This window comes from Camelus dromedarius, chromosome 16 (assembly GCF_036321535.1).
Source record: "Camelus dromedarius isolate mCamDro1 chromosome 16, mCamDro1.pat, whole genome shotgun sequence".
NCBI classification, from domain to species: Eukaryota; Metazoa; Chordata; class Mammalia; order Artiodactyla; family Camelidae; genus Camelus; species Camelus dromedarius.
Genome location: NC_087451.1, coordinates 25,604,473 through 25,629,925, shown reverse-complemented (window position 1 = coordinate 25,629,925; position 25,453 = coordinate 25,604,473). Strand labels below are relative to the sequence as shown.

Sequence of the window (25,453 nt, the reverse complement as noted above, 5' to 3'; positions counted from 1 at the left end):
GTCTGCTTCGACAGCCCAGACCAGCATGCATGCTCTTCCTGTCACCTGACAGCGTCTGTGCCACAACAGCTGAACTCCGCCTCCTGGGCTGGCTCAGGGTGGGGCCCCAGAGGTCAGAATGCACCGACCCCACCCCAGCCCGGCCACTGTCCAACACAGGCAGTGACAGGGCCCAGGCCTGGTGGGCGGGGCCACACAGGGAAAGGCCAGGGGGTGGCCAGCGGGCACCTGGACCTGGTGGGGCTCAGTGACCATCAGGCTCTGGCCTTCAGCCTCTCACTCCCCGTCCCTGTCATGTTGGGCAGCAGAGGGAGCATGTCAGACCGAGGCCGGGTGCCCCTGACCCGGACAGATCTCCAGCCCCTCCCACCCTCCAGGGTGGGCGCCATGGCCCCCATCCTGGGTCTGAGGACCCCCTGGGGCAGCCTCACACAGGCCAGCAGGGGTGGTGGCCTGGGCCACATGACAAGCAAGGGATGGTCAGGCTAGAACTTACTGAGGCCCGCTGGGGAGCCAGGCTTACCCCAACCCCTGCCAGGAAGGTGGCCTGGCAGGTGCCTGGGGCCTGCCAGGGACATGTCTGCACACTCCTGTGAGCTCACCGCTGGCCCTACAGGCCCGTCTCAGCTCCTCCTGGGCCCCGGGCCCCTGCTAATGCTGGTCATGCATCTGGCACCAAAGCCCGTACTTCTGGGGGCTCCTCCCGGCCCTCCGCGGACACGACCTCTGTGTGACCTTGAGCAGACACCTAGCTTCTCTGGGCCCAACTTTCTCCTGTGGGAACAGCCAGGGCTCCCTGGTGGCTGAGGCTCAGGGTCTTCTCTGGCCCCTGGGGACAACCGCTCACTCTTTGAGTCTCTGAGGGATGTTTCAGGTGGGGCCAAGGGAGCAGGTGCAGTGCATGCAGGGGCTGGGACGGCAGGGGAAGCCGGGGAGGCGGATGTCAGGCCGGCTGAGGAAGCCGGCTTGCATTCGGCAGGAGTCTGGAGAGGGTGAGCTCCCCACCCCAGAAGATGTGCACAGAAGGGCCAGAGACTGCTTGGGTCAGGGGTGGACATGAGGCCGAATGAAACACGGTGTCAGAGCTGGTGGGCTCACGACAGCCCTGGCCTTCACCAGTGGAGGGTGATGGGACCCCGAGGAGGGTGGCAGCAGGGACCCTCTGGCCTGGGCCCCACAGCTCCATGGCCACTCCTGCCCTCCTGCAGGCCATGGCCTCACGTGGCAACCTGGAGAGGGCTCAGCCCACCATGGGAGACGAGGCTTGCCCGGGGCCCAGGCTGGGGACGTGCCCAGCAGGACCCGCCCCACGTGCGCCGTCCCCGCATCACCCTCCAGCAGGCGGGGCACCTGGTCCAGGCTGCCTGCTGTTGCACTGGGTCTGTTGGGGCCTGCCCCCCTCCAGCTCACCCCCCTGGGGTCCCAGGCATTGGGCTCGGTGCCGGCTGACAGTGGGGCGGGGGGCTTGTGCTCCCAGGAAGGCCTCTAGGGCCTTTCCACTTCAGAGCCACGAGGTCTCCTGGCAGCTCGCGTCCTGCTTGTCCTTCCCTGCTTTGTACGTGGGGACCTAGTGCCAGAGACTCAAGACTACAACCCAGGGCCGCTGTCTGCCTAACCACTGCCACCCGGCCAGTCCTCACAGACCACTGCGAGGCACCTGTTATTGCTCCCATTTTATAGACGAGGAAACTGAGGCACGGCGGGATTCACTCACTTGCCTAATTGTTTGTCTGTTTGGGTGGCTGGCTCGCCCGAGGCTCCAAAGGCAGCCCTGGGAGCTCTTGTCAACTGAGAATGTGGTCGAGCGTTTGGACCCAGACAAGCCACAGCCCCCCCTGGTGCCTCGCTTTCCCATCTGCACATGGTGTGTCCGCCTGACCCGCTCCTGTGGTCTGTCCAGCGCACACACTCACCACTCGAGCACAAAGATGCTGGTCCCGCCTGGAGGAAAACGCCAGCCCACAAGTACCCCGTGGAGGTCCTGGGTCAGGCCAGGGCCAAGGCGGTAGGCAAGGCAGCAGAGAGGCTGCCATCTGGAGACGGCCTGCCCTGTGTGGGTCGAGAGGCTGCACCGGGCTAGAGGCAGGCAGTCTGCATCTGAGACTGGCTCCTCGTGACCGCAGGAACCAGCTGTGTCCACCTGGACCTGGCCCAGCGCCTGGACCAAGTGCCCGATGTCCAGAGGAGGGGGCAGCAGGCAGGTGTGTGTCCAGGCCAGGCATCGCGGGGAGCTGACAGGGCAGCAGCAGTGCCACAGCCCAGTTCCCAAGGGAGGGAGGGAGCCAGGTGGTCCCCGAGTGTAACTGACAGGAAAGCCCTCTCAGAGGTGCAGCCACAGAACGGGCGGGGCCAGACGCCCATGACAGCCACCCCGGATCCCAGCCCTGAGAGCATCAGGGTGGGGGCTGGATGATACCTGGGGGTGGGGGAGCAGGACCATGCCAAGAGGGGCGACGAGGATGGTGCAGAGGCAGGGGTGGGGGCTGGGGCAGAGCGACCTGGCAGGGATTGGCACCAGCGGTGGACTCGCTATGCCTTGTCCCCAAAGGCCTCCATGTGTCTCTCAGTGAGGGGGGATGCTGGATGCCCTCCAGGGGCCCCCCACCCCCTTTTCCCTTGCCACACCCTCCCCCAAACAACAGATCTGCGGTCTCTCCATCCTGCCTCCTACCTGTGTCTGGAATCCCCCGCCTCACTCCGTGCAGCTAAGACTGCTCTCTGGCCTCTCTGCCTATCTCCTGATGGTTTCAGAATCCCGAAAATATCCTTGGGGTGGTGGACACCCACTCTAACTGAGAGATGCAGACACTGGCATGAGAGGGGAGGGGACCAGCTCGGGTGGTGGACACTGAGGTTTCCGGCACAGGCCTGATGCCCCACCATGAACACCTCTATCACCCAGGCACTTCCTAGGGAGCTCGAGCACGTGGGGCAGCATCCAAGCCACGAAGGAGCAGCACCCCCTCCTGTGGTCACCAGATCTGCAATTCTGGAGAAGCCACAGCAACCCACCGAGTGGCACGCTGTGTCCCCAAGGCCTGGACACTGAGACCCAGGTCAGCGTGGAACAGTTTCCCACCTGGAGCTGCCTCTGTCCTGGTCCTGCCTGCCCCACCCCCTAGGGCTAGCAATGCCTGCAGGAGGCTCAGAGAGAACCGGCCGGGGTCTCTCCCTGCAAAGTGCTCCCCAGTGGACAGTGGAGACAGCCACACCCCACCCACCCTGGAGCCCAGAGGTGGCGGCAGACATGGTGCATGGCGGGCAAGTTCCCTGCACTGGTTGGGCCACTTCCACCACCTGGAAAGGCAAGAGGTGGGGAGAGTCGCCCATCCCTGGGTCTGTCGCTTTAAGGCTTGGATGGACACCGGACGGTGGCAGCGAGGGCTCCGGACAGTCCTCCTGGGAAGCTGCATGACCTCGAGCAAGTGTCTTAGTTTCCTCCTGTCGGAGGGTGAAGTGAACTGATGGAGGCACAGAGCCCGCCCTGAGCTCCGGGGGTGGGGGGAGGACCGCTGTGTCAGCTGGAAGGTTGGTGGAAGGCGGGGACTCACAGGAACACACTGGGAACACCGCAGACTGTCCTAAGGGTGGGGACAATGCGTTCGAGACCTGGGATTCCACTTCCAGTCCCAGCCATGATGGAATAACGGAGCCAGAACTTACCCACCTGCCTTAGCAATGAAGAGCCGGGCAGAGCCCAGGAAGCCACGGCCAGCAGGCAGCAGCACAGCGAGCGAGCGGAGGAGGGAGACGGGTGAGGCCTGCCGCAGGGCCGCCCGGCCGCCTCCAGGATCGCCCCCGCACAGGGGGGCCCCGGGCAGTCCAGCAGTCTCCCCGAGGTGAGGAGACACGGTTTGCTCAGAGCCTGGCAGCCAGGATTTTCGGGACAGACAGAGCGCCAGAGACCTACAGCGGGTCGCCCGTCGAGGCCTCAGCTGGGGCCCGAGCAGCACTGGCACTGGCGGAAACCACCGAGGCTGGAACGGACCCGCTGGGAAGGGGCAGCTGGAACAACGCCGGTGCTCACGCAGGCCCAGGGGTCATCACGTCCCCTCAGCAGGAGCGCAGGCCCCTCTGACGCTCAGAGCCAGCGGGCGGTCCTCAGAAGGGCACAGCCTATGCAGTGGGCGAGCAGGCCCTGCACCGGGGACTAGCGAGCTTTTGCTGTAAAGGCCAGAGAGCACATGTCTCAGACTTTGCAGGCCACAGGCCTCTGACATACTCCTCAGCTCTGCTGTCACAGCACGCAACAGCCACAGAGAGCTCCTGAACAAATGGACGTGTCTCTGCTCCGTTACTTACAAAAGCAGGCCCTGGGCCAGATTTGGTCCATAGTTTGCCAACTCCTACCCTGGACAAAATCTGCTCTGGCCCCACCTAATAAAGCCTCAGAAGTATTATATTGTTTCCGAACGACTGCATCCCAGAACAAAGCTCCAAAATATTTAAAGGAAAAGGCAAAACTCCTACAACATAAAAGTCACCAAGACTGGCACGCAATCAAAACTAAACAGGCATGCAAAGAGACAGGAAAGCAATGAGCCGCGTGAGGAAAAAAATCTATCCAAACCAACCTGGGGGAGGAAGGCACTGTCAGCTGGGTGGCAGAGCACGTGCTCAGCAGGCAGGAGGTCCTGGGTTCCATCCCCAGTACCTCCATTTTTCAAAAAAGTGTTTAAAAAAAATCAACCCAGAATAGACACAGCTGTTAGAAGGGACAGACGAAGAAATGTACATAGTTATAACTGTATTCTCAATATCAGAAAGTCACTTAGAGACAGGGAATAGATTTAACAGCAAACACTGGGGGGAGGGTCTAGCTCAAGTGGCAGAGCACATGCTCAGCATGCACGAGGTCCTGGGTTCAATTCCCACCACCTCCTTTAAAACATAAACAAACAAACAAACAAACCTAATTACCCCCGAGAATGAGCAAAATTGAATTTAAAAAAAATTATAATAAAAATAAAAACAAACACTCAATTGAAACTCAAGAGGTGAGGCAATTCAACACAAAATGAAAACTACACTGGACGGGATTAATAGCAGCTTAGAAGCTATAGAAGAAAAGATTAGTGAACCTGAAGGCCTATCAACAGAAATGATTCAAAATGACACACAGAGAAAAAGACTGAGACGCAGGCTCAGAGCGTCAGAGGACGGTGAGTCACCTCAAAGGTCTAGAGTACATGGAACTGGAGTCTCCGAAGGTGCCAAGGCAGTGGGGGAGAGGACAGAAAAACACCTGAAAAAAGAACGGCTGTAACATTTCCACATTGAGGGAAACTGTTCATCCCCACGTCCAGGAAGTTCAACGAGCTCCAAGCAGAACAGACATGAAGGAAACACACCAGGCATGTCAGAGTCACATCGCTCAAAGTCAGTCACAGAATCTTACAAGCAGCCAGAAGGGACAGACCATCACACACTGAGGAACAAAGATAAGCAGACTTCTCAGAATCAATGGGTGCAACTAAACGGAAAAGCCGTTAACCCAGAATTCCATACCCAGCGACAGTGGCTTTCCACGCCGAAGGCGAAATAAGGACTTTTTCAGGATGCAAATGCTGAGAGAACTGACCCTGGCCAGCCTGCACATCTGTCACCAGCCCCTGCACAGGTGGGGGGCTGAGGCCCCAGGGGACTGCAGCTGCCCGGGGTAGAGGAAGAGTTCCTCTCCTGCCCCCAGCCCCTCCTCTGGCAGCAGGGCTGGGCAGACATGGCTGTGGTGCCTCGGTTTTCCAGTGGTCCCACTGCCCTCCTCACCCTGGTGCTGGCAGGATCTGAAAGGCCTGGGAGGCCTCCTGGGAGCCCGGTCTCCTGGGTAGATGGGAGGGGAGTCTGTACATGGTAACAAAGCTGACCCCAGCCAGGGCCAGTTTGCTGATGCGCGTACAGGTGTCCCTTTTCCAGGGACCAGGGAGAGGCGGTGATGACCACTCCCGTTTTCCGGCAGGGGTGGGGGGGTCATCATCCCAGGGCCGCAGAGTCAGCTGATGGCCGCAGAGGCCTCTTAGCTGTGACTCCACCCACCACCTCCCAGAGCCCACCCTGGGTCCTGAAACAGCAGCACAGCCTGGAGGTAAATGCCCAGGGCCTGCTTCCCGGGGCGGGGCTGGTCTGTGGCAAAGCACTTCTTCTCGTCACACAGGAGCCGGATGGGAGACTCGTGGTCCCTGGTTCTGACAGTCATCAGCTCTGGCACCCCCCACCCCTGGCGCTATTAAGACAGAAGCCTCATTAAGGCCAATTAAAGGAGGCTTGGGCCTCCTAAGCGCAAAGTGGCTGCAGCGAGAAGCGGTCAGGATGCACATGCGGGTCCCACCCAGAGCCATCTGACCAGGGGCCCAGCCCAGCCCAGTGGCATGGGCCCTGCCCTGAGTCTCCGGCCTCCTCGCCACAGCTCAGGAATGCTGCAGAGACCAGAGGCTGGCAGAGTGTGAGGTCAGGTGACCAGGGCTGTGGCCAGTGGATGAGCCCAGACCCTCCCTCTTCCTGCCAGCCCCCAAGGCCTCAGATTCAGACCACCCTGCAGCCGTCAGAGAATGGCACAAGCCAAGGATTTTCAAACTGGAAGATCTCAGAATCATAAATTCGAAAACCTTTAAAACCTCAGCTTCTCCAGGACCAAAAGCAGCAGACGGTGTGAGGGTCACCGGGCATCCTTACCCACCCCAGAGTTGTCCTGGAAAGGGCTTGCTTGCCAAGGTCCATGGTGAGCCTGGGCAGGGCAGAGGCTCGTGGGCCACCTGACATCCATGTCCTCTCTGCTGCATTCCACCCAGCCCCTGCTTGAACTCCTCCAGGGTGGTGGGGCTCACACTTCTCAAGCCAGACTACTCCCCAGGAGAGGCTGTCAGGAGAGGGCTGAGGATGGAAACAGGAACCAGAACTGGTGTTTACTGAATCCATGCTTTTTCCATGTAAATCCCACTGCAACTTTGGAGCAGGTGTTGGATCACTGTGGCACTGATGGGACAGGCAGAGGGTCAGAGAGTCTGCATCGTTAGACAGCAGAGCTGGGGCTGCCTTCCCAACGCCCCACGTGGCATTTACTCTGGGAGGTGCTTGGCGATGCAGGAGGTCACTCGGAGCTCAGGAAGGAGGCTGGTGCGGCCCAACAGCCAGGGCCTGCCCAAACATAGGGCATGGTCCCACCGGAGGCTGTCCAGCTCCCCCACGGAGCATCCTCACAACTGTTACTGCCTTCAGACAAGTGCCCATTCCCCATTTTACAAATGAAGAAACAGGACCCAGGTCATGCAGCAAAGGGGTGGTGAGCTGGGCGGGTGGGCCGGGGACCTCAGAGAGGACCAGCCCCCCTCTGGTGGCCCACAGGGAGGACCCCCAGCTGCAGGGCAAGCCTGCTGGACCAGGGAGACCAGGATCTCAGTCCAGGCCTGCCACCCAAAGACCCTGGTGTGACCTTCAGCAGACAGGCCCTGACCACTCTGAGCCTCAGTATCTTCTAGAATAACAAGACTATGATGACAGAGCCCGGGGTCGTGGGAGGGAGGGCAGTGCCGGCTGCTGTGGGGCGCTCCAGGAGCCTAGCGTGCAGCTGGCCCAGAGGTGCCAGCCCTCCACCCTGGCACAGCTGCTTCTGACTCTCCCCAAACTCAATTAAGACGCAAACGCCGCTGGGTAGGAAGCCTCTGCAGAAGATGGGAGCTGACACCTGGGTTACGCTATCAGATGGTTCCCCACCCAGCAGGTGGGGCCCTGGGCTGGGAATTGCCAGAGCAGGAGGGAGGCAACTCCCCAGACCCACGGCATGAGCCTGGACCGGTGCTGCCTCGGGAGCAGCCATCTGGGCCACCCTGGCGCCCCTCTTGGTCCTGAGGCTGAGCTGGTCCTGCCTCGCTTGGGGACAGCAAGGGCCCCTTGGCTCCCCAGCTCCCTGTTCTCTCCAGGCCTTGGTGTGGTCAGACTTCTGCCCCTGCCGGAGTCCAGAGTCTGGGAGCCTCGTGAAAATGCTTTTACTGCCCTGAGTCAAGCTGGGAGCCGGTGGTGAGGCTCTGCGCCTCCCACAAGGGGCAGGTCAGAAAGAACAGCCAAGACGCTTCTTTTGCCAAGAAGGGGGGCTCAGAGCCCACGCCACCTCCTCCGGGGGGCACTGCATGTCCTCCGCGAGCTCCCGAGCCTCCGAGGGCAAGGTAGGGGGGGACCTACGCAGTGGAGCTGGGACGATTCCAGTGCAAGTAAAGTGCCCGCTCAGCACCTGTGTACAGCTGGCATTTAATAAATGCCTCATTAAGCTCTTTTATCCTCCTGGAGCCAAGCCGTGAGCCAGGACTTCGGCGTGGGAAGGCAGAGCCTGACAGAAAGGACGTGGGCTTCGTTGGGCAGCATGGAACCTGGTTTCAGGGGCTTCCTGCTGTGTGGCCCTGGGCAAGAACCCCAGTGTCTCTGGGCCTGGCCCTAGTCTGGCAGGCGTGAGCTCCAGCTGTCTGGTCCAGCCTCGCTCTCCCTCAGTCTCCTCACCCGCACGTGATTCACCCCCACCCTGGGGCGCTGGTGAAGGGACCGTGTGTTGGGGAGGGGGCGGGGGGCTCAGCGTCTCCTGGGAAAACAACTCTCTAACACATCTTCACTCCTTTCTGGCCGAGGCAGGCCCTCCCCAGCCCCAGCCCTGACCCGCCCGGCCTCACCCCTGTCTCACAGAGGCTGCAGCCTCCCAGGCGTGATGCTACAGGCCCAGCCTCTGGTATGCAGCTGGAACCCAGGGCAGGTTCTTCCCCGGATAAATCACTGGCTCCCGGGGGCTGGGGGAGGGGCAGGCAGATGACCTCCCATCCCAGGGGCCACGCAGCCAGTGGAGTGAGACCCAGGACCCACTGGTCTTTGTCCCTGAGGAGTCCAGAAGGACAGGGCAGCCAGTGTCCGAGCTGAAGGGACCCTTAAGAGGCTTCAACACCTGTACCCATTATACAGGTGGGATGACAGGGGCTCAGAGAGAAGCTGGGGTGGTAGAGGCCGAGCAGAGACCTAATGCCAGCACTCCTGGCTCCTGGCACTGTGACCCATGAGTGCCATTCTAACAGCTTGGGGAAAGGGGGGACCCGGTGTCAGCCTTGATGGGAACACAGCCGCTCCCGGCGGCAGAGCTGGGATGGGCTGAGTGTGTGCTGTGTCACTTCCCTGCCCCGGGGTCTGCCTGCCATGCTGACAGGCCAGGCTGGGGAGGTGGTGGGCTGGGCCGCCCTGACTCAGCGCCGCAGCCCCAGCCCAGGCGCCCGGTGGGCGGGGGGCCAGTGTTTTAGCCAGGCAGCTGGAGCGCTGCAGCCCCTTCTGGTTCGGTGGGGAGGGGGCGTTCTCCCTGCGTTGGTACCGGGGGCGCGGGGAAGAGGGGTGATTCATGGGGAGAGATAAGATAGCAGAGCTCCGGCAGACGGGCGGGCGGCCCGGCAAAGCGCCCTGTCAGCATCCGTCCGTCAGCACCTGTCAGCATCACAGCCCGGCCCCCGGCGAGCCTGGGGAGCAGCCGGGCAGGGGAGTTGGGAGGGGTGCTGGGAGCTTGGATGAGCTGCCCCTGCCTGCCCTGCCCGTCACTGCATCCTGCCAGGGCCAGGGCAGGACAGGCGAGGGACCCGTCCTAGAGCCTGAGGACAACACAGGCCTGGTCCCTCCCCTTCACCCAAGAGCTAACCAGGGGATCTTGGCAGGGACTATCCAGTCAGGCCTCAGTTTCTACATCTGGAAAATGGTGCAGATAACACTACACGAGCTTATAAAGTGCCTGACCCTCAGACCAGCAGCTGTGGGTATCAGAGCCGCCCACGCACACACCGCTGTGGCCACGGGGCCTGGGATGGAGGTGGCAGGGAGGCATGCCGGCTGGAAAGCAGGACCGGCTCCCCACACCCATGGTGCTGTGGGCTGTGCCCCTGTGCCTCCGTGTCCCCGTCTGAAAGATGAGGTTCTGTCACCTCTGAGATAAGTCCTGCTGGGCCCTCCTGCCGCTCCCTGCTGTGAGTGCTGAGAGCGGGTAGGGGGCTCAGCAGTGAGCCCCCACTCCAGGACGGATGAAAGCAGGGGGGCGATGCCTACCGTGGGGGCTGCAGGAAGGCACCAGCTGCACCACACAGACCGGGCTCCAGGCCCGGGGTGGACTTCCTCCCAGTCTGTCACCTCACACGGGCGATGCTGAGAATCATGGTAGGCCTTTGTGGGAAGCAGATGAAATTTCGGGGGGCCCATGGGACTGCAGGGGGTGGTTGGGTCTCAGCCTTGGCCACAGAGACGTGGGGAGGAGGCCCGCATGCTCAGCCTGGCCCCAGGCTCCTCTGTCTGGCCCCATCACTGGGCCAGGCCGTCTGTCTTTCTGTCTGGGGGAGATTAGACTCTCCAGCTGTTCCCATGCCATCTGGGATCTGGGATCTGCCTCCTTCCTACTCCTAATGTGGGGGAGGCATGGAGGAGGGGGAACCCTGACACAGCATGTCAAGCCCCCTACCCAGGGCCTTTTTGCAAAGGGGGTACAGGCTCAGTAATGAGGTCCCAGCAGGCCCTCCCAGGGGACTGGGTTCCACGACGTCAAGCCAGCCCGCCTGCCGCCCCCCCCACCAGCCCCGTCAGCAGCGCCTTCCTACCCCGCGCAGGTGTGGGGTGGGTCCTCAGCCTGAACACCGAGAAGGCCCCTTCCTCCGCCCTGTCCCCTCCTCTTCCTCCAGCGCTTCCTCAGTCCGTCACCCGATTCCCGATTCCGTCTCTACGGCTTTTATCCTCACCACCTCCATTTTACAGACCAGAAACCCGAAGCCCCAGAGCTGCCTGGGATCAGGCCCAGAGCCAGCCTCCCCATCATAGGCTATCCGACCGGGCTGGGCCCCTCCGGGGACAGGGACTCCACCTTTCTGGAAACTTAAGCCACGGCCACCTCCAGCACCTGACCCACTTCTGGTCTCTACCCAAGAGCTCCCCTGGGCCCTGTCTGTCAGCCAGGACGGTCCCCAAAGCCACGGTTCGGGTCTTGTGCGGTTTCGGGCCCCACTCTGGGCCAGGAACAGTGAAGAGGTGAGACTCCACTAGAAATACCTCACCCCACAACCCAAGGCCAGGACCCACACGCTAACCACTGAGCCCTCTGCTGAGCCCAGACCTGGCTTCAGAATCCTCCTGAACACAGCTCACTAGGCAGGCTTCGTCAGTCCCCTCAGAATGTGCTCTGAAACCCCAGAAAGGCAGTTCTGCTTGTGGTCTTGGCTGTCTCTGCTGTCGGTGAGCACCCTCCTCAGAACGTGTGTGTCAGCTAGAACGCTCCACGTGCTGCACAGCCCAGCAGGGGTCGCTCCAGGGAGGTCCAGACAAGGCTTAAGGTCCCTCCTACCCAGGTGGACCACCTCAGCCGGGTGCACTCTGTTCCCTCCCGAGGATCGCGCCATCGCGCGACAGCCAGAAAGGCTCTGCCATTGCAGAGCTCATGAAGAGGCTCAGAGAGGGTGAGCTCTCGCTGCCAGTCGCCCAGCACTGCCGGGAAACAGGCACATTGGAACTTGGGTCTCCAGGCCAGCTTCAGGTGGAGTCAGGCAACCTCTCAGTCCCCACACCTACTCCTCCGCCCCAGACTGCCTCCACCACCCCGCCAAAGCGACTCCAGGAAGCTAAGGTGTGCGCGGGAGCCTCTGGCTTCTCAGGCGTCAATCAGAGCCATCGGAGGGACAGTGAGAGAAAGCCCGCTGCTCCCTCCCCACCCCACCCCGTCACAGCACCTTCTGGGGAACCTGCTCGCCAGGTCCAGGGAGTGCAGAAACACCCCCCAACAAGGCACAAAGGCCCTCTGGGACGAGGCAGCACACTGCCACCTGCCAGAGGCCCCAGGCACACTGTCCCTCTCACAGACACAGAGGAACCCTACGAAGGCCGGAGGGGAGGCAGCCGGAAGGCGGGGCTGGGCTCTGAGTGAGCCTGTGTGTGCAGCCAAGGTGCTGGGCAGGGTCGGGCCCGCCCGGCCAGCTCCTTCTCCGGGGCTCCCGCCCAGCGCTGGCTCACCTTCTGGGCCTGACTGATCATCTTGCGAACCACCTCCTTGATGTGGGCCTGCCCGTCGATGGGGGGCTGCATGTAGACGCTGGCCCGGGTCACGCCGCGGTAGGCGATGGTGTCCGGCCAGCCCAGGTCCAGCTGCGGGATGGAGCGGTCCGACTTCTGGGGCCAGTACTCCAGCGAGGGCAGCAGCTCGGCCTCGGTGGGGGCCCCACCTGCCCCACTGGCCTCCTGGCAGTCTCCGGCTTTGCTGTCCTCGGGCCCCTGCGGCTGGCCGGCGGCGCGAGGGTCCTCGGAGCCCGGGTCGTACACTTCGATGGTGTCCAGGATGCGCCTGAGCTCCAGCTCAGAGAGGAAGTCCCGGATGTTCTCGCGCTTCAGCACCTCGTAGAAGGCCTCGGGGCCGCGGGCCACCAGGGCCTCCAGCGCCAGCCGCTGCTCCTCGCTGTAGAAGAACTCGGGCTTGGACTCGCTGGAGCGCCAGTTGACGTGGCTGTCGTCCAGACACTGCACCTGGGAGAAGGCCATGGTGCGACCGGCCGCGCGCGCCTCTGCCGGCGGGAGACGGACGCTCGGCGGGGCCGGGGCCGGGGCGAGCGCGCTGCCGGGCCTCGCGACGCCCGCTGCTGCTCTGCCCTCGGGAGCCTGCGGGAGGGGCGCGCCAGGCAGGCTCAGGTCAGAGGGCAGGCGGGACCGGGGAGGGGCGGCCGCGGAGGAGGGGCCGGGCGGAGGGCGGCGCCCGCGGGACGCGGAGCCCCACGGCCCGGAGGGTTCTGGAGCTGCCTGAGGCCCTGGGCAACTTCCTGGGGGAACTAGGGCAGCCGGGGAGCTTCCCAGAAGTTTCCAAGAGTGGGAGGCCGGAGTCCGCTGCCGGCGGCGCCCCGCATCCCGAGCGCTTCTGGGACGGGACGGGCTCTCGAAACCCCCGGGCGCCGCGATCGGCAACCCGAGGGGCCGCGCGGGGAAGGCTCGGGGCGGCGCGCGGGCGGGCGGGGCGCGGGGTCGGGGGCGCGGGCCGCGCTCGGTTACCGGGCGGCGCGGGTGGAGCGGGCGCACAGGCGGCGGCGGGTGACTAAGTGTCGCCCCGCCCACCCCGCCGTCGCCACCTGCGGTCACGTGCGGCCGGGGGCGGGGCCGGAAGCTGATTCACCCCCACCCTCGATGGAGACAGACCTCGGGCGGGTGTGCGTCTGTCTCCTCCTCTGCCACCAGCCTCGGGTGCCCGGATTCTAAAATGACCGAAGTCTTAAGATTTTCTGGAACTTTGCAGCCCAGAATGGGACAGTGTTCTTCCTGAGGACACACAGCGAGCCAACAGCCTCACACCTCTCCCCAGCCTGTTGGTCACCGCCCTACCTGCGCCCGGTTTCCAGGTGGGATAGGAGGAAGTCGCTGTAGATGCTCAACTGTCCAGTCGTGGAAGTAGAGTTGGGAAACTGGGCTGGGAGCTGTTAAGGCCGGGGTAGGGCAGGTCTGATCCAACCTCAGGAGCCTTCACAGAGCCCGGTGTAGACAGAGCAGGTACCCAGTTTCAGTCTGAGTCCTGCTCCCTGCTGGGAGGGCCCCCCACGCAGGGCTGGTCCTGCATGATGAGCAGTGCCCCACATGAACCCCGGGGCGGGCAGGGCCAGAGAGGGTAGCTGTGGGCTGGGGTCAGGCCCAGCTCTCTGCCCTACATCCCTGGGGCTTGGGCCCCTGGTTATCGTGGTGTGCAGGAACCACATCTGAAAGCAGGCTGCCAGGGTGGGGACAGCAAGGCCCATTAAACCTGGCCCAACAACAGCCCCCACCCCGTCAGGTGCCACAGCCAGTCAGCCAGGCACCTGGCTCAGCCCTTCCCTCCCGTCCCCCCGCCCCTGCCCTGGATGGGGCTCCCATGTACTCTGCTGGGTTTGGGGCCTGAGAGTACTGCTCTGTGCTGATGAGGCTGGGGACATGTCTAGGCCTGGGCCAGCCAGTCCCCCTCTCCCAGGACCCTCACCACCATCCATCTTCCGGTCAAGCCGTCACACTAGGGTCCGCTCCCCTGAGCAGTGACCGCTGTCTCCTAGCCTGAACACCCCTATGGTGGTCCCCATCGCTGACCCCTCAAGTCCAGCACCTCGTTCTGGCCCCACAGGGGGCTTCCTGGGCACAGCCCCACACATCCCTGCACACACACCTGCATCCTCCCCACCCCACCTGGGAGGAAGGCCGGGGAGGCAGTCCCGTGGCACGCACTGCCCTAGGAGTCCTGAAGCCTGATTTATACCCTCGGTCACTGGGGGAAGCACCAGACCCTCCCTGGGCTGCAGCTTCTGCAGTTCTCACCTCTGCACAGAGGCCCTGGGGCTCAGAAACAGAGTCCTGGCTCTCAGGGATGAAGGGCCTCCAGCCTTCCAGTTACCTGCCCATAATTATAGATTCACAGGAAGCTGTTAGAAAAGCAACAGAGAGCTTGCGTGCACCCTGCACGCGCCGTTTCCCCTGGGGTGTCATCTCCCATAACTGTGGTGTGATAGTGCCCCAGGCAGAAAGCCGCCGCTGTGCACGCAGAACTTGTTCAGATTTCACCAATTTGTGTGTGTGTGTGTGTAGATTTGTGTAACCTCTGTCACAGTCAAGATGCAGACCTGTCCATCTTTACAGCTAAACCCACACGTCCATCCCTGACCCTGACAACCATGAACCCCTTCTCTGCTGATTCGTCAGCTCGGTGTGTATCCGTAACTTGTCCCTTTCTGTCGCTGACCAGTACTCCATAGTACTCTAGTCTCTGTGTCTGTGAGATCCACATCTTTAGCTTCCACACAAAAGGATATCATACAGTATTTATCTTTCTCTGCCTGACTTATTTCACACAGCATAACACCCTCAAGCTCCATTCACATTGTTGCAAATGGCAGGATGTCTTTATTTCTCATGGCTGAATAACATTTTCTTCATATGTATAAATGTCACATCTTCCTTATCCGTTCATCATTAAGTGTTGAGGGACACTTAGGTTCCTGTTTCCACATCTGGGCTTTTGTGAACAATGCTGCAATGAACATGGGAATGCAGGTGTCTCATCGACATGGTGATTTCAATCCCTTACGAGATGCAACCTAGATGTGGGGTTGCTGGATCACATGGCAGTTCTAGTCATAATTTTTAAAGGACCCTCCAGACTGTTTCCATGGTGGTTGCACCGATTTACATTCCCACCGGCAGTGCAAAGCTTCCCTTTTCTCTGCGTCCTCTCCAACTCTTGTCATCTCTTGTATTTTTGGTAACGGTCATTCCAGCAGGTGTGAGGTGATAGCTCACTGTGGTTTTAATTTGCATTTCCCCAATGATTAGCGATGTTGTACAGGAACTTTTCATGTACCTGTTGGCCATTTGTATGTTTCCTTTGGAAAGATGTCTGTTCAGTTCCTCTGCCCATCTTTAAATCAGATTTTGGGGGGTCTGTTTATGGGGTTTTGTTTCTGCTATTGAGTTGTAGGAGTATTTTACATGTTTGGGATATTAACCACTTACCAGATGCACAGTTTGCAAGTGCTTCCCCCATTCCGCAGGCTGCCTCTTCCTCGTGATGGCTGTGTCCTTTGCTGTGCAGAAGCGTTTCAGTTTGATGGAGCCCCACTTCTTTTTTGTGTTTTGGGGGTTGTTATTGTTGTTTTTGTTTTTTGCTTTATTTTGTCTTTGCTTTTGGTGTCAAATCCAAAAAGTCATCGCCAAGACTCTTGTCAAGAAGCTCACCACCGCTGTTTTCTTCTGGTAGTTTACAGCTTCTGGTCATTGTTCAGATCTTTCAGCTGCTTTGAGTTGGTTTTGTGACCTGTGAGATGGGGTCCGGTTGCATCCTTTTGCACGTGGCTGTCCATTCTCCCGACTGCATTTATTGAAGAGGCTGTCCTTGCGCCACTGTACATCCTTGCCTCCTTTGTCATAGATCAGTTGACCATTGGTTTATTTCTAGGCTTTCCGTTCTGTTCCTTTGATCCGTGTGTCTGTTTTTGTGTGACTAGCTCACAACTCTGATTACTGTAGCTTCGTGATTTGGTTTGGAATCAGGAAATGTGATGCCTCCAGCTTTGTTTTTCTTTCTTAAGATTCCTTCGGCTACTTAGGGTCTTTTATGGTTCAATGCAAATACTTCAGTACGTTTATTTTTCTATTTCTGGCAAAATATCATTGGAATTTTGAGAGGGGTTGCACTGAATCTGTGGATCACTTTGGAAGACCTGGGGGGCAGGGAGAGAGGCGTCCCTCAGGCTTAAGGTGTGGGCCTGGCTGGGCGGGGTTGCTGACGTAATGGCGGCCCCGCAGGACCCGCGACACTGGCAAAGCCAAGTGCCCCTTGCCCAGTCCCCTGGCCTCCTTGGCCTCCCTGGCCTGGGGCCGCTCCCTCCTGAGTTGGCACATACGGGAACTTTGTTTAAGTGGCAACACCTCTGATGCTGTCACAAAGGAGAGGTTTCTCTTTCTTGCTGTTCAGCACAAACACTCAGGTAGATGGGCCAGCGGTGCCCAGAGGCAGTGCCCTATCCCAGGAGCCTGGAATGGGCTGAAATAGGTGTAATAAACTCCGCCAGAATCTCCTGACTCGGGCTTTTTGAGCCATTATGTGGCTGTGACTCCTCACCTGTTCCTCCCAGGAGGGCTGGGTCCTCCCCAAGTGTCAGAGCCAGCCAGTCCAAGCCCAGAACCTGTCAGGAGGGGCCGGTCACCTGCCCTCTGAATGCTGGCCCCCAGTGGCACCCGGAGTCCTGCCACAGGACTCCTGGCTCTGTCCTGGGTCTGACTGTGTGTCCTAGGCAAGTTATGCCCTTTCTGGTCCTGAGTTCTCTCATCTCCACTACTGGTGAATGGAGGGTAGTAGGGTGGGACAGCTGGATCAAGCAGTGCCTGAACTCCTTCACTGCACTTTGTAGGCTCCTTTCTCCCTTTCCCCTTCTCCTTCTGTGCCTTTCCTCTTCCTCCCAACCATTCACTCGTTGACTCACTCATTCATTCACAACTGTTCACAGAGTATCTCTGAGCCCAGCCCTGAGCTGGGTGATACGTGGGAGAGGAGATGATTCAAAGCCAGTGTCTACCCTTGGGGAGCTCCCAGTCTGGTGGGGGAGGTAAACTATGCAAACAGACCATTGTGATTCAACCCTGGGCTGTAGGAGCCCTGGGGAGGAAGCTTTTCTGCGTTGGGGGTGGGGGAGTTGTGGAAGGCCTCAAAGGACAAGCCCTCTGTGAGGGGCCATGACAAGGGAGTTAACAAGGGTAGGAACGAAGCCCCAAGAGGCAAAGGCACACAGGCATCGACACGCTGGGTGTGTGTGAGAACACGCAAGCAGGCCTGGGCGGCTGGCCCTGGTGCTGGGATGGGAGGGCTTAGGGTCAGTCCTCAGGGGCCTCGAATGCCCTGGGAAGGATTGTTTTCCAGGAAGCCATGGGCTCCGGGTTGGGTGGGGACGGGGTTCCTGGGAAGTAAGTGGTATGAGCAAAGCTGTGATTTAAGAGGATAGAGGGGGCTGGGGGGAGGCAGCGAGGAGCTGGTGCCCCGGTGGGAGGCAGGAGGAGACAGAGCCACAGCGAAGCCTTGGGCTGGGGGTGGGGGGAGGGAAGAGGGAGGCCCGGGAGCTGAGGGGCAGAGGTCCTGGAAGCCTGGGGCTCAGGAGAGGCTGGACCGGAGACGGGGATGCGGGGTCCGGGGTGGGGGGGGGTGACACCCTGGCCCAGAGGAGGGGATCTGAGACCCTCCCTAGAGGGTCAGGCACCTAAGGAGGGACATTCACCCAGGAGTGCCCTGAGTCACAGAAACGTGGACGCCTGCCCCGTGGGAGCTTCCCCCCCAGACGGGCCCCTGTGCCCAGGAGGCCGCGTTCCCGCCCCCGGTCTCCGCCTGCTGGTCCGGCGGCTCCTGCTCCTCACCTTTCCCCGGAATCTCCATCTCCTGTTTGCTTGCTCTGCTCTTTCCTCCGTGGGCTCGGCTGAAAATCCGGGCATTGGGGCCAGAAGTGTTTCAGGAGTATTTCCTGGAGGAAGCAGAACACTCGGGGTCGACGCTCCATGACCCGCACAGGCTGGTGGGCGGGCAGAGGCGCACCGCCGGCTGCCGTGGGCGGTGAAGGAGCAGCGTCCCACGGGCCCCTTTCCGCCGGCCCCCCGCCCCAAGCAGCTGGCTGGGGAGACTGGCCATGATGTCCTGAGGCCCAGGACATCATGGGTTCCTGTCCACGCTCCCGCTGCTGGGGAGCTTCCACAGCAAAGCCGAGTCCCCATCTCTCCGGCCCTTGTCGTCGGAGGGGAGGGGACGCCGGGAGAGGGGGTGGGTTACTTCAGATGGAGGTGACTTCTGAGCAGGCCCAGGGAAGGCCTGGGAGAGCCAGGAGCCTGGCTGATGGAGCGGAGAGACTCCCTTCATGGTTTTATTTCGAGTCCCCCGGGAGCTGCTGGAGACAGCTAAGGTCCAGGCAGGGAAGGGTTCTGTCTCCAGCCTCCATCTGGGGAGAGTGGCCTGGGGGCAGGAGGTCGAGGGAGGGAGACGGGCTCAGACAGTGGACTGATGCTCACCTGGGCAGGGCCGCACTTCAGAGGAGCCCCCGGCCTGGTGTGGAGACGGGGAGATGGTGTCGTGACATGGACAACAGGCAGAGGTGTTCTCAGAGCCCAGTCCCATCCTGGACACCCTGGGCTGGGAGGCTGAGCCCAGGACCAAGCAGCAGAGGTGGGAGGTGGTGAGCGAGGGTCTGGTCTCGCCCCCCTAGGTGTCCACAGCTGTCGAGAGGGGCGGTAGGCGGTGGGTGTGGGACACTGGACATCCCTCTCACGCAGATGATGTGGGCTGTGTGGTGCCGTCCGAGTGCCTGCGGGCCTGCGGGGCCGAGATCGGCTGCTCCAACATCGCCTACCCCAAGCTGGTCATGGAGCTAATGCCCACAGGTGAGGCTCCGGCCGGGTCCAGGAGGGGCCAGCGGGGTGAGGGGCCCTGGGGCTGTGGAGGCCACTCTGGACGCAGTGTGACATCCAGGTGGGACGTTCTGCGGGCAAGGGAAGAGAGGAAAGTAATAATAGAAAGGGGACGGCACCCAGTGTGAGGGCTTCGCGTGGGATTAACTCGCGTCCTCCTCTCGAGAACCAAAGCTGCTGTTGGCAGCATCCCCACTTGAGAGAGGGCAGAGAGGAGACCCAGGGTGGCCTGGCCAAGGTCACGTGGCCAGTGAGCTGCAAAGCTGGGCCCTGAACCCTGGGATCTGCCTCCAGGCTGGTCCTCACCTGCAATGCCCCGACCCTGGAGAAAGGCCTCCACTTCTCCCCTTTCAGGCCCCCTGGGCACCAGGCCCTTCTGCAAACTGCTCCTTATTTAGGGCTGTGAGGTAGGGGTTTTAGCTGCATTTTACAGATGGGGAAACTGAGGCACAGAGAGGAAGATGACTTGTCCACAGCTTGTAGCTTGCGGCTGAGACACAGGCCCCAGTCTCTCTGGCCCCAAGCCCACCGCTTACTGTACCAGGTCCCCCATGAGCCCCGGCCCCCACCATGAGACTGCAGCTTCTGCCTCCCCCGAGACCCTGCGGGCCAACTGAGAACATGGGAGGTATGCAGGCAGGAGCCACGTGGCCAGGGGTGTGGTCCAACCTAAACAAAAAGAGGAGCTTCCTGGCCCCGCCCTGTCCCTCCCTCCCGGAGCTGACCAGGCTCTGCCACTTGCTGGCCGAGATATCTGGGGCAAGTCACTTCTCCGCTTTCCTGTCCTCATTTGTAAATTGGAGGTAATGACTCACCCCTCATTGTTTTCCCTGGGATTAAAGTCAGTGACCTGGGGACCCTGCCTGACGCGAGGCTTGGCCACACTGTGGGTCCCCCCTCGGGGTCTCCCTTCCCTTCTGTTCTAGGGGATCACTCAGCCCCCAGGGCTGACAGCCGGCCCTTGTTGGGCCGTCACCCCTCTCCAGGCCTTGAGCTCCCCGTCTGAGAAATGGAATAAGGCCCCAGTTAACCCAGCTCCCTGAGCAGGAGAAGGTTGGAGAAATGTTTGGGGGGAAAACCATGATTCAATTCAATTTCCTCCGGGCCCCATCCCCATCAGCCTAACAAGTGAACAGAGAGGGCCGTGGGATGCCTGGGGGTCACACTGCAGGTCAGACACAGAACCAGGGCCAGGCAACCAAAGGCCCCTGTCACACCGAGCCCTCCGGGGAAGTGGCTTATCCTTGGGCGGGGGTGTGTGTGTGGAGGAGCTGCGGTGCGGTGGAGGACAGACAGGGAATCTGCAGAGGTGGAGGAGGTGCTTGAAGAAAAAGCACGAAAGGCCTTGGAGACAGACTCAGGCCAAAACCCAGAGAGGGGAAGCGACCAGCCTGAAGCCGCACAGCACTGAGTCCTCCGCACCCTCAGCCCCTCTCAAGCCCCGTGACCCGCAGAAGGCTTTGCACAGCAGAGCTTCACCCACCTCAGGGGGGCCCCTCGCTCGATTCAGCCAATGGCCAGGTGGATTTTTCTCACCCATCTGGGAACCACATCTCTTCTTCCTCAGAACCAGCAAGAAAGGGGAGCCCCTGTGCCTGCCGGGGCGGCCACACTCAGGAAGTATCAGGAGAACCCAGACGCTGGGCCTCTGCGCCCTGCCCAGGGCATGGCCTCCAGGCTGAGGTCCCTCCTTCCCCACTGCCCCGCCCCACCCCTGAGTTCTTCCTCCATCCTGCTGTGCGACCCTGGGCAACTCTCTTCCCCTCTCTGAGCTTCCATCCTCCTCATCTGTCAAATGAAGTCTGGGTGAGAAGGTGCTCTGTCAGATGGGAGCTCAGCAGAAACGAGAAGCTGAGAACAGCTCCAGCAGCAGGAGAGACAATGACACCCAAGACCCTGGTGGCCAGCAGGCCACCCCACAGTTGTCCCCAGCTGTGGCGTCGCGGTCTCTCTCCCAGCACCTCAAACACCCTCAGCCTCCTGCCTCCTGGCCCTCTGCTCGCAAGGACTTGTGAGTGGCTGAAGCCGACTGGGGGGCCTCAGACAGCGGACCCAGCCAGAGGGCTCGCGGGGGCCAGGGTGGGGCCCAGGCAGGTTCACAGCGGCCCCTGTCCCCGCCCCAGGTCTACGGGGCCTGATGATCGCCGTGATGATGGCCGCACTCATGTCGTCGCTGACCTCCATCTTCAACAGCAGCAGTGCCCTCTTCACCATGGACATCTGGAGGCGGCTGCGGCCCCAGGCCGGCGAACGGGAGCTGCTGCTGGTGGGGCGGTATGTGCCGGGGGAGGGGCCGCACCACCAGAGATGGGCTTTGAGGGGTGCATAGGAGTTTGCCAGTTGGAGAAAGGACTTCGCCAGCAAGGGGAGGGGAGAAGAGCCTAGAGCACCCTGCCCACGCTGCCATCCACGTCACTCTCTTGGCCACCCCGTTATGGCCATAACCCTCGCCTTGGATGCATCTCTTACTCTGAGCAGAGTCTCTGAGGGAATTTCTGCCAGGGAGAGCCCCCCTTCCCTGACCATCCAAAGATTTCTCTGTCTTCCCCAAATCTGAGCCCCTAGCCCACGATGGTTCCCAGCTGCCACAGAGAGGGCTGGGAGCCCATACTCAGGGGTGGCCACACTTGGGCCAGAGCTGTCCCTCTGGCCCCCATGCCCCTGGCCCCACTGAGCTTCTGCCCATTTCCTCCTAGCCCTCCTTGTCCCCTCCTCATTATTTCAATGGCTCACCCGATCTTTCTAGACTCTGCTCAAGTGCCCCTCCTCCACGCAGCCCTCTCTGATACCCCCTCCCCTTGAAGCCTCCGACAGGGACTGTTGCCCAATTGCCCCCACAGCACATGTGGCCCTTGTAGGTCCAACTGGTGTCCCGATCCCCCTCCCCACGGGGGCAGGCAGGGTCTGTGCTGGCCCAGCCCCCCATCCCCAAGTACTTGGGAGTCCTTTCGGGGTAAGCTCAGCAGTGAATGATGAGGGGTTGGTACCTCCAGGTATGGGCATATGTGTCTGTACGGGCCCTCTCGGGCTCCACCCCACCTGTCTCCCTCCGAGCCATGAGGCCCCGACTCTGCCGGTCCAGGTGCCCGGCCCTCTGGTGCTGGGCTCTGCCAACAGTGCCCTCTCTGGCCGGGAGCCTGTGGCACCCATCCTCAGGGTGGGGTCTAGTCGTCCTAGTGACGCAAAACAGCTGGGCCCTGTCGGGACACGCCAGACGGCAGGTGTGAGCTCACGTGCAGGATCCCAGAACAGGAGGCTCTCCCTCAGCACCTGGACCACCTCTCCCAGCCAGCAGCTTCCCCACCTGTCCGGCCGGCCCCTCCCTGAGCCCTTCCATGCTCTGGCTTCTTGGGAACTGGGATCCAGACGATGCCCTGCTGCCCTGGGTGTGCCTTGGCCCCGGCCTGGACCCTGGCAGCCTCAGTGCCCCCTTGGTAGCTCCCTGTCCCTGCCTGCTACTTCCTGGCCTCCTGCTCCCAGCTGAAGCCCGAGTCCTGAGCTGGTCTCCCCTCTGTGTGCGCTCGTCCCCCACATGGTGCCCTTGACCCACCTTGTCCCCTGCCTGTCAGCCCAGGCCGCCCCTCCCTGCCCTGGGCATGCCGCTGTGTGATGCCGGCCCAGCTGCACACCCTCTCTGGGCCTAGTTTTCTCCGCGGCCAGTCCAGTCGAGGGGAGAGGGCCCAATGCTGGGCGTCAAGCCAGGGCTTAGCCCTACTACCCCTCCCTCTTGAAGCACTGGGACACCCCCAACACCTCCAGCCTCCTTCTGCCTAAAACAGCACCGTTCAAGCTTTGTTTCTAGCTGTGTGGGGTCTGGGATCTCTGGAGCCTCAATCAAAGGAGAGGTGGGCCTCACCGAGAGGGGGCACCCGGACGCCTGGGAAGAAGGCCGTCATGGGGATGCTGGGGACCCCACCAGTCCCCTCAGGTTGCGGAGGCCGGAGGAGTGGTCACGGGCCTGGGGGCATGACATCCTCACACCAGGGGCTCCGATCTTTGCCAGTCCCCAGCCCCGCTCCCCTGTCCTCCCCGCACCCCCTACGTCTACCCTTCTCTGTTATTCAGTCCCCTAGTGCCGGGCCTCCCTGGAACCCTGCATCGAGCTGGGCCATAGAGGAGACCCAGGGAGAACTCAGAGCCCCCGCCCTTGAGGGGCTCTCCTGTGACCACGCTGCAGCCCTGGGGCCTTGGAGGGGGCCGGTGACCCTGAGGGCTGAGAGTGGGGTGAGATGGGGAAGGCATCTGAAAGACCTCCTGGAGGAGGAGGGCCTTGAGCTGAGCCTTGGAACATGGGGCGGGGCTGTTGCTAGGGGAGGAGCTGAGAAGGGCACTCCAGGCAGAAGGAGCAGCCTCTGGGGTGGGGGTTCCTCTGCAGCCTGGTGGCAGCTGAGTCAGAGGAGGGCGGCAAGGCCAGGGCCCCACTTCAGGCCTGGCTGGGGGTGCTGAGCCTGTGTCAGACGAGGTGCCTGTGCGCAAGGAGGGCGGGGCGGAGCCTGCCGGTGCCTTTGAAGAGGACAGCGCCCGGCTGCCTGCCGGCGGAGGGCTAATTAGCCTTAATCAAGGGGGCGCCTCCTTCCTCCACCCTCCCCCGCAGGCCTGGAGGGAAGGAAGGGAGGCAGGTGGGCAGGAAGCAGCCCCACCCCAGCTGCGCACGTGGCCTCTGTCACTCCTGCCATCCTGTCTAGGGTTCCAGGGGGGTTCACCCATCACCCACCTGAGGGGTTAGGGCTGCCCAGCTGACGCAGGACGTGGGTGAGGGGTGCTCGGCCAGGGAGGAGCATATAAGACACCTCGCCCCAGCGCCTGGTCCCACACCCCTTCAAGGCTGCAGGGTTCCCTCCTCCTGGAAGCCCTCCTGGATTGGTGCTTCCTCTGGCTCCCTCAGGGTGACAGGGTCATCTGTTTTCTTTGCTCGATTCTGGTGCTGGCCCGCTCATCACCAAGTCTGGGCCCGTAGAGCAGCGCCCTGCTCTCAGTGGGCTCCTCCTGGTGCTTTGTTTGTGCAGCGCGGCCCTGCTGTGGAGGGGCCCACGCCCAGCGGGAGGCAGGCAGGAGCTGGCAGGAGGAACCAATGCAGGGTAGGGAGGGGAAGGGGCATCACAGCTGAGACCGGGTCCTCTGCCAAACCCAGAGCACCGGGCTCCAAACCTTGCACTCGGGACAGAGGTCACCCTGTCCACTGCCAAGGGCTGGAGGGGGCGGAGGATGTGCCAGCTGGAGGTCACAGCTCCTGCGGCGGCCCTCCAGGGTTGGAGGACCAGCCAGGAGGCCAGTGTGGCCAGAATGTGAGGGCAGTGGGTCCTTCCCGCAGTCATTGAGACCTACCGCGTATCAGGAGACGCAGCTGTGAGCTAAGGCAGGGAGACTGCTGCCTGCCCGGGGCTGCCAGCCCGGAGTGGGAGTGGGCAGTGCGCACGGAGAGGTTGGGGCGGTGCCCTGAAGACAAAGGGAGACCACTGGGTCAGAGGCCTCTCTGAGACCCCAGGGATGAGAACGGGCAGACAGGCTGAGTTGGGGGCGGTTCCTCAGGCAGCAGGGAGCCAAGAAAGGGACTGGAGCAAGCAGAACTGGCCTTGTCCTTGGAGGAGTGGGCCAGGGGCCCGGGGGAGGCTGGAGGGGGCAGCAGGGGACAGATGGAAAGCAAGCCTGAGTGGCCAGGGTGGGTAGGGGGCGGTGGGGGAGGGCTAGGAAGGGTCTGGAGGGACGGCTGCCCACTGCCGCCACAGGCTGGTCATCATAGTGCTGGTCGGCGTGAGCGTGGCCTGGATCCCCGTCCTGCAGGGCTCCAACAGCGGGCAGCTCTTCATCTACATGCAGTCAGTGACCAGCTCCCTGGCCCCGCCGGTGACCGCCATTTTCGTCCTGGGCATCTTCTGGCGGCGGGCCAACGAGCAGGTGGGTGGGAGGGGGAGAGCTGGGGTGGGGGTCAGGAAGTGGGGTCGGGCCTGGGTCACATCTGCTCCTGAGGCCCCAGCTGCCCTGCCTCCGCCTCCCCAGGGGGCCTTCTGGGGCCTGATGGCGGGGCTGGCGGCGGGTGCCGCGAGGCTGGTCCTGGAGTTCCTGCACCCGGCCCTGCCCTGTGGCCGCCCTGACACACGTCCCGCCATCCTGGGCAGCATCCACTACCTGCACTTTGCCATCGCCCTCTTTGTGCTCAGTGCGGCCGTGGTGGTGGCCGGGAGCCTGCTGACGCCACCCCCCCAGAGCGTTCAGGTGAGCTGCCTGGACCCTGACCCTGACCTTCTCTGACTCAAGAACTTTCTAGCTCCTGACTTGTAACCCTGTCTGGCCCTGGGCCCCGGCCCTTTTTGAACTCAGCTGCCCTCTTTGCCCACTGACTCCTGATCCCCTCTGGGCCCCTCCCCATCCTATCCCCCACCCCACCCCTATCCGTTCCTTGCAGATCGAGAACCTTACCTGGTGGACCCTGGCTCAGGACCTGCCCTCAGGAGCCAAAACAGGTGTGTGTGTGGCCCTAGGCCGAGGCAGGGACGCCAGGCGTGGCCCTGTGGCCCTCACCGAGCCCTCCCCTTCCACC

General features: G+C 61.8%; 2 protein-coding genes across 3 annotated transcripts in view; one reads left to right on the top strand and one right to left on the bottom strand.

Annotated features, from left to right (window-relative positions):
• FAM83G (family with sequence similarity 83 member G) overlaps positions 1 to 12,919 on the bottom strand; it is a 28,498-nt gene extending 15,579 nt beyond the window's left edge. Inside the window, exon 1 of the mRNA XM_010993583.3 lies at positions 11,992 to 12,919. Within this exon, the coding sequence (XP_010991885.3) occupies positions 11,992 to 12,513 (522 nt within the window). The 5' untranslated portion in view covers positions 12,514 to 12,919. The remainder of the gene's footprint in view (positions 1 to 11,991) is intronic.
• The window catches only part of SLC5A10 (solute carrier family 5 member 10), a 49,737-nt gene that overhangs the window by 23,964 nt on the left and 320 nt on the right, over positions 1 to 25,453 (top strand). Inside the window, exons 10-14 of one of the 2 annotated variants that reach the window (XM_031467492.2) lie at positions 18,781 to 18,888; positions 21,039 to 21,189; positions 24,642 to 24,810; positions 24,913 to 25,128; positions 25,319 to 25,376. In XM_031467492.2, coding sequence (XP_031323352.1) covers positions 18,781 to 18,888; positions 21,039 to 21,189; positions 24,642 to 24,810; positions 24,913 to 25,128; positions 25,319 to 25,376 — 702 coding nt within the window. The remainder of the gene's footprint in view (positions 1 to 18,780; positions 18,889 to 21,038; positions 21,190 to 24,641; positions 24,811 to 24,912; positions 25,129 to 25,318; positions 25,377 to 25,453) is intronic. The other variant, XM_064494827.1, reaches the window with a different exon arrangement.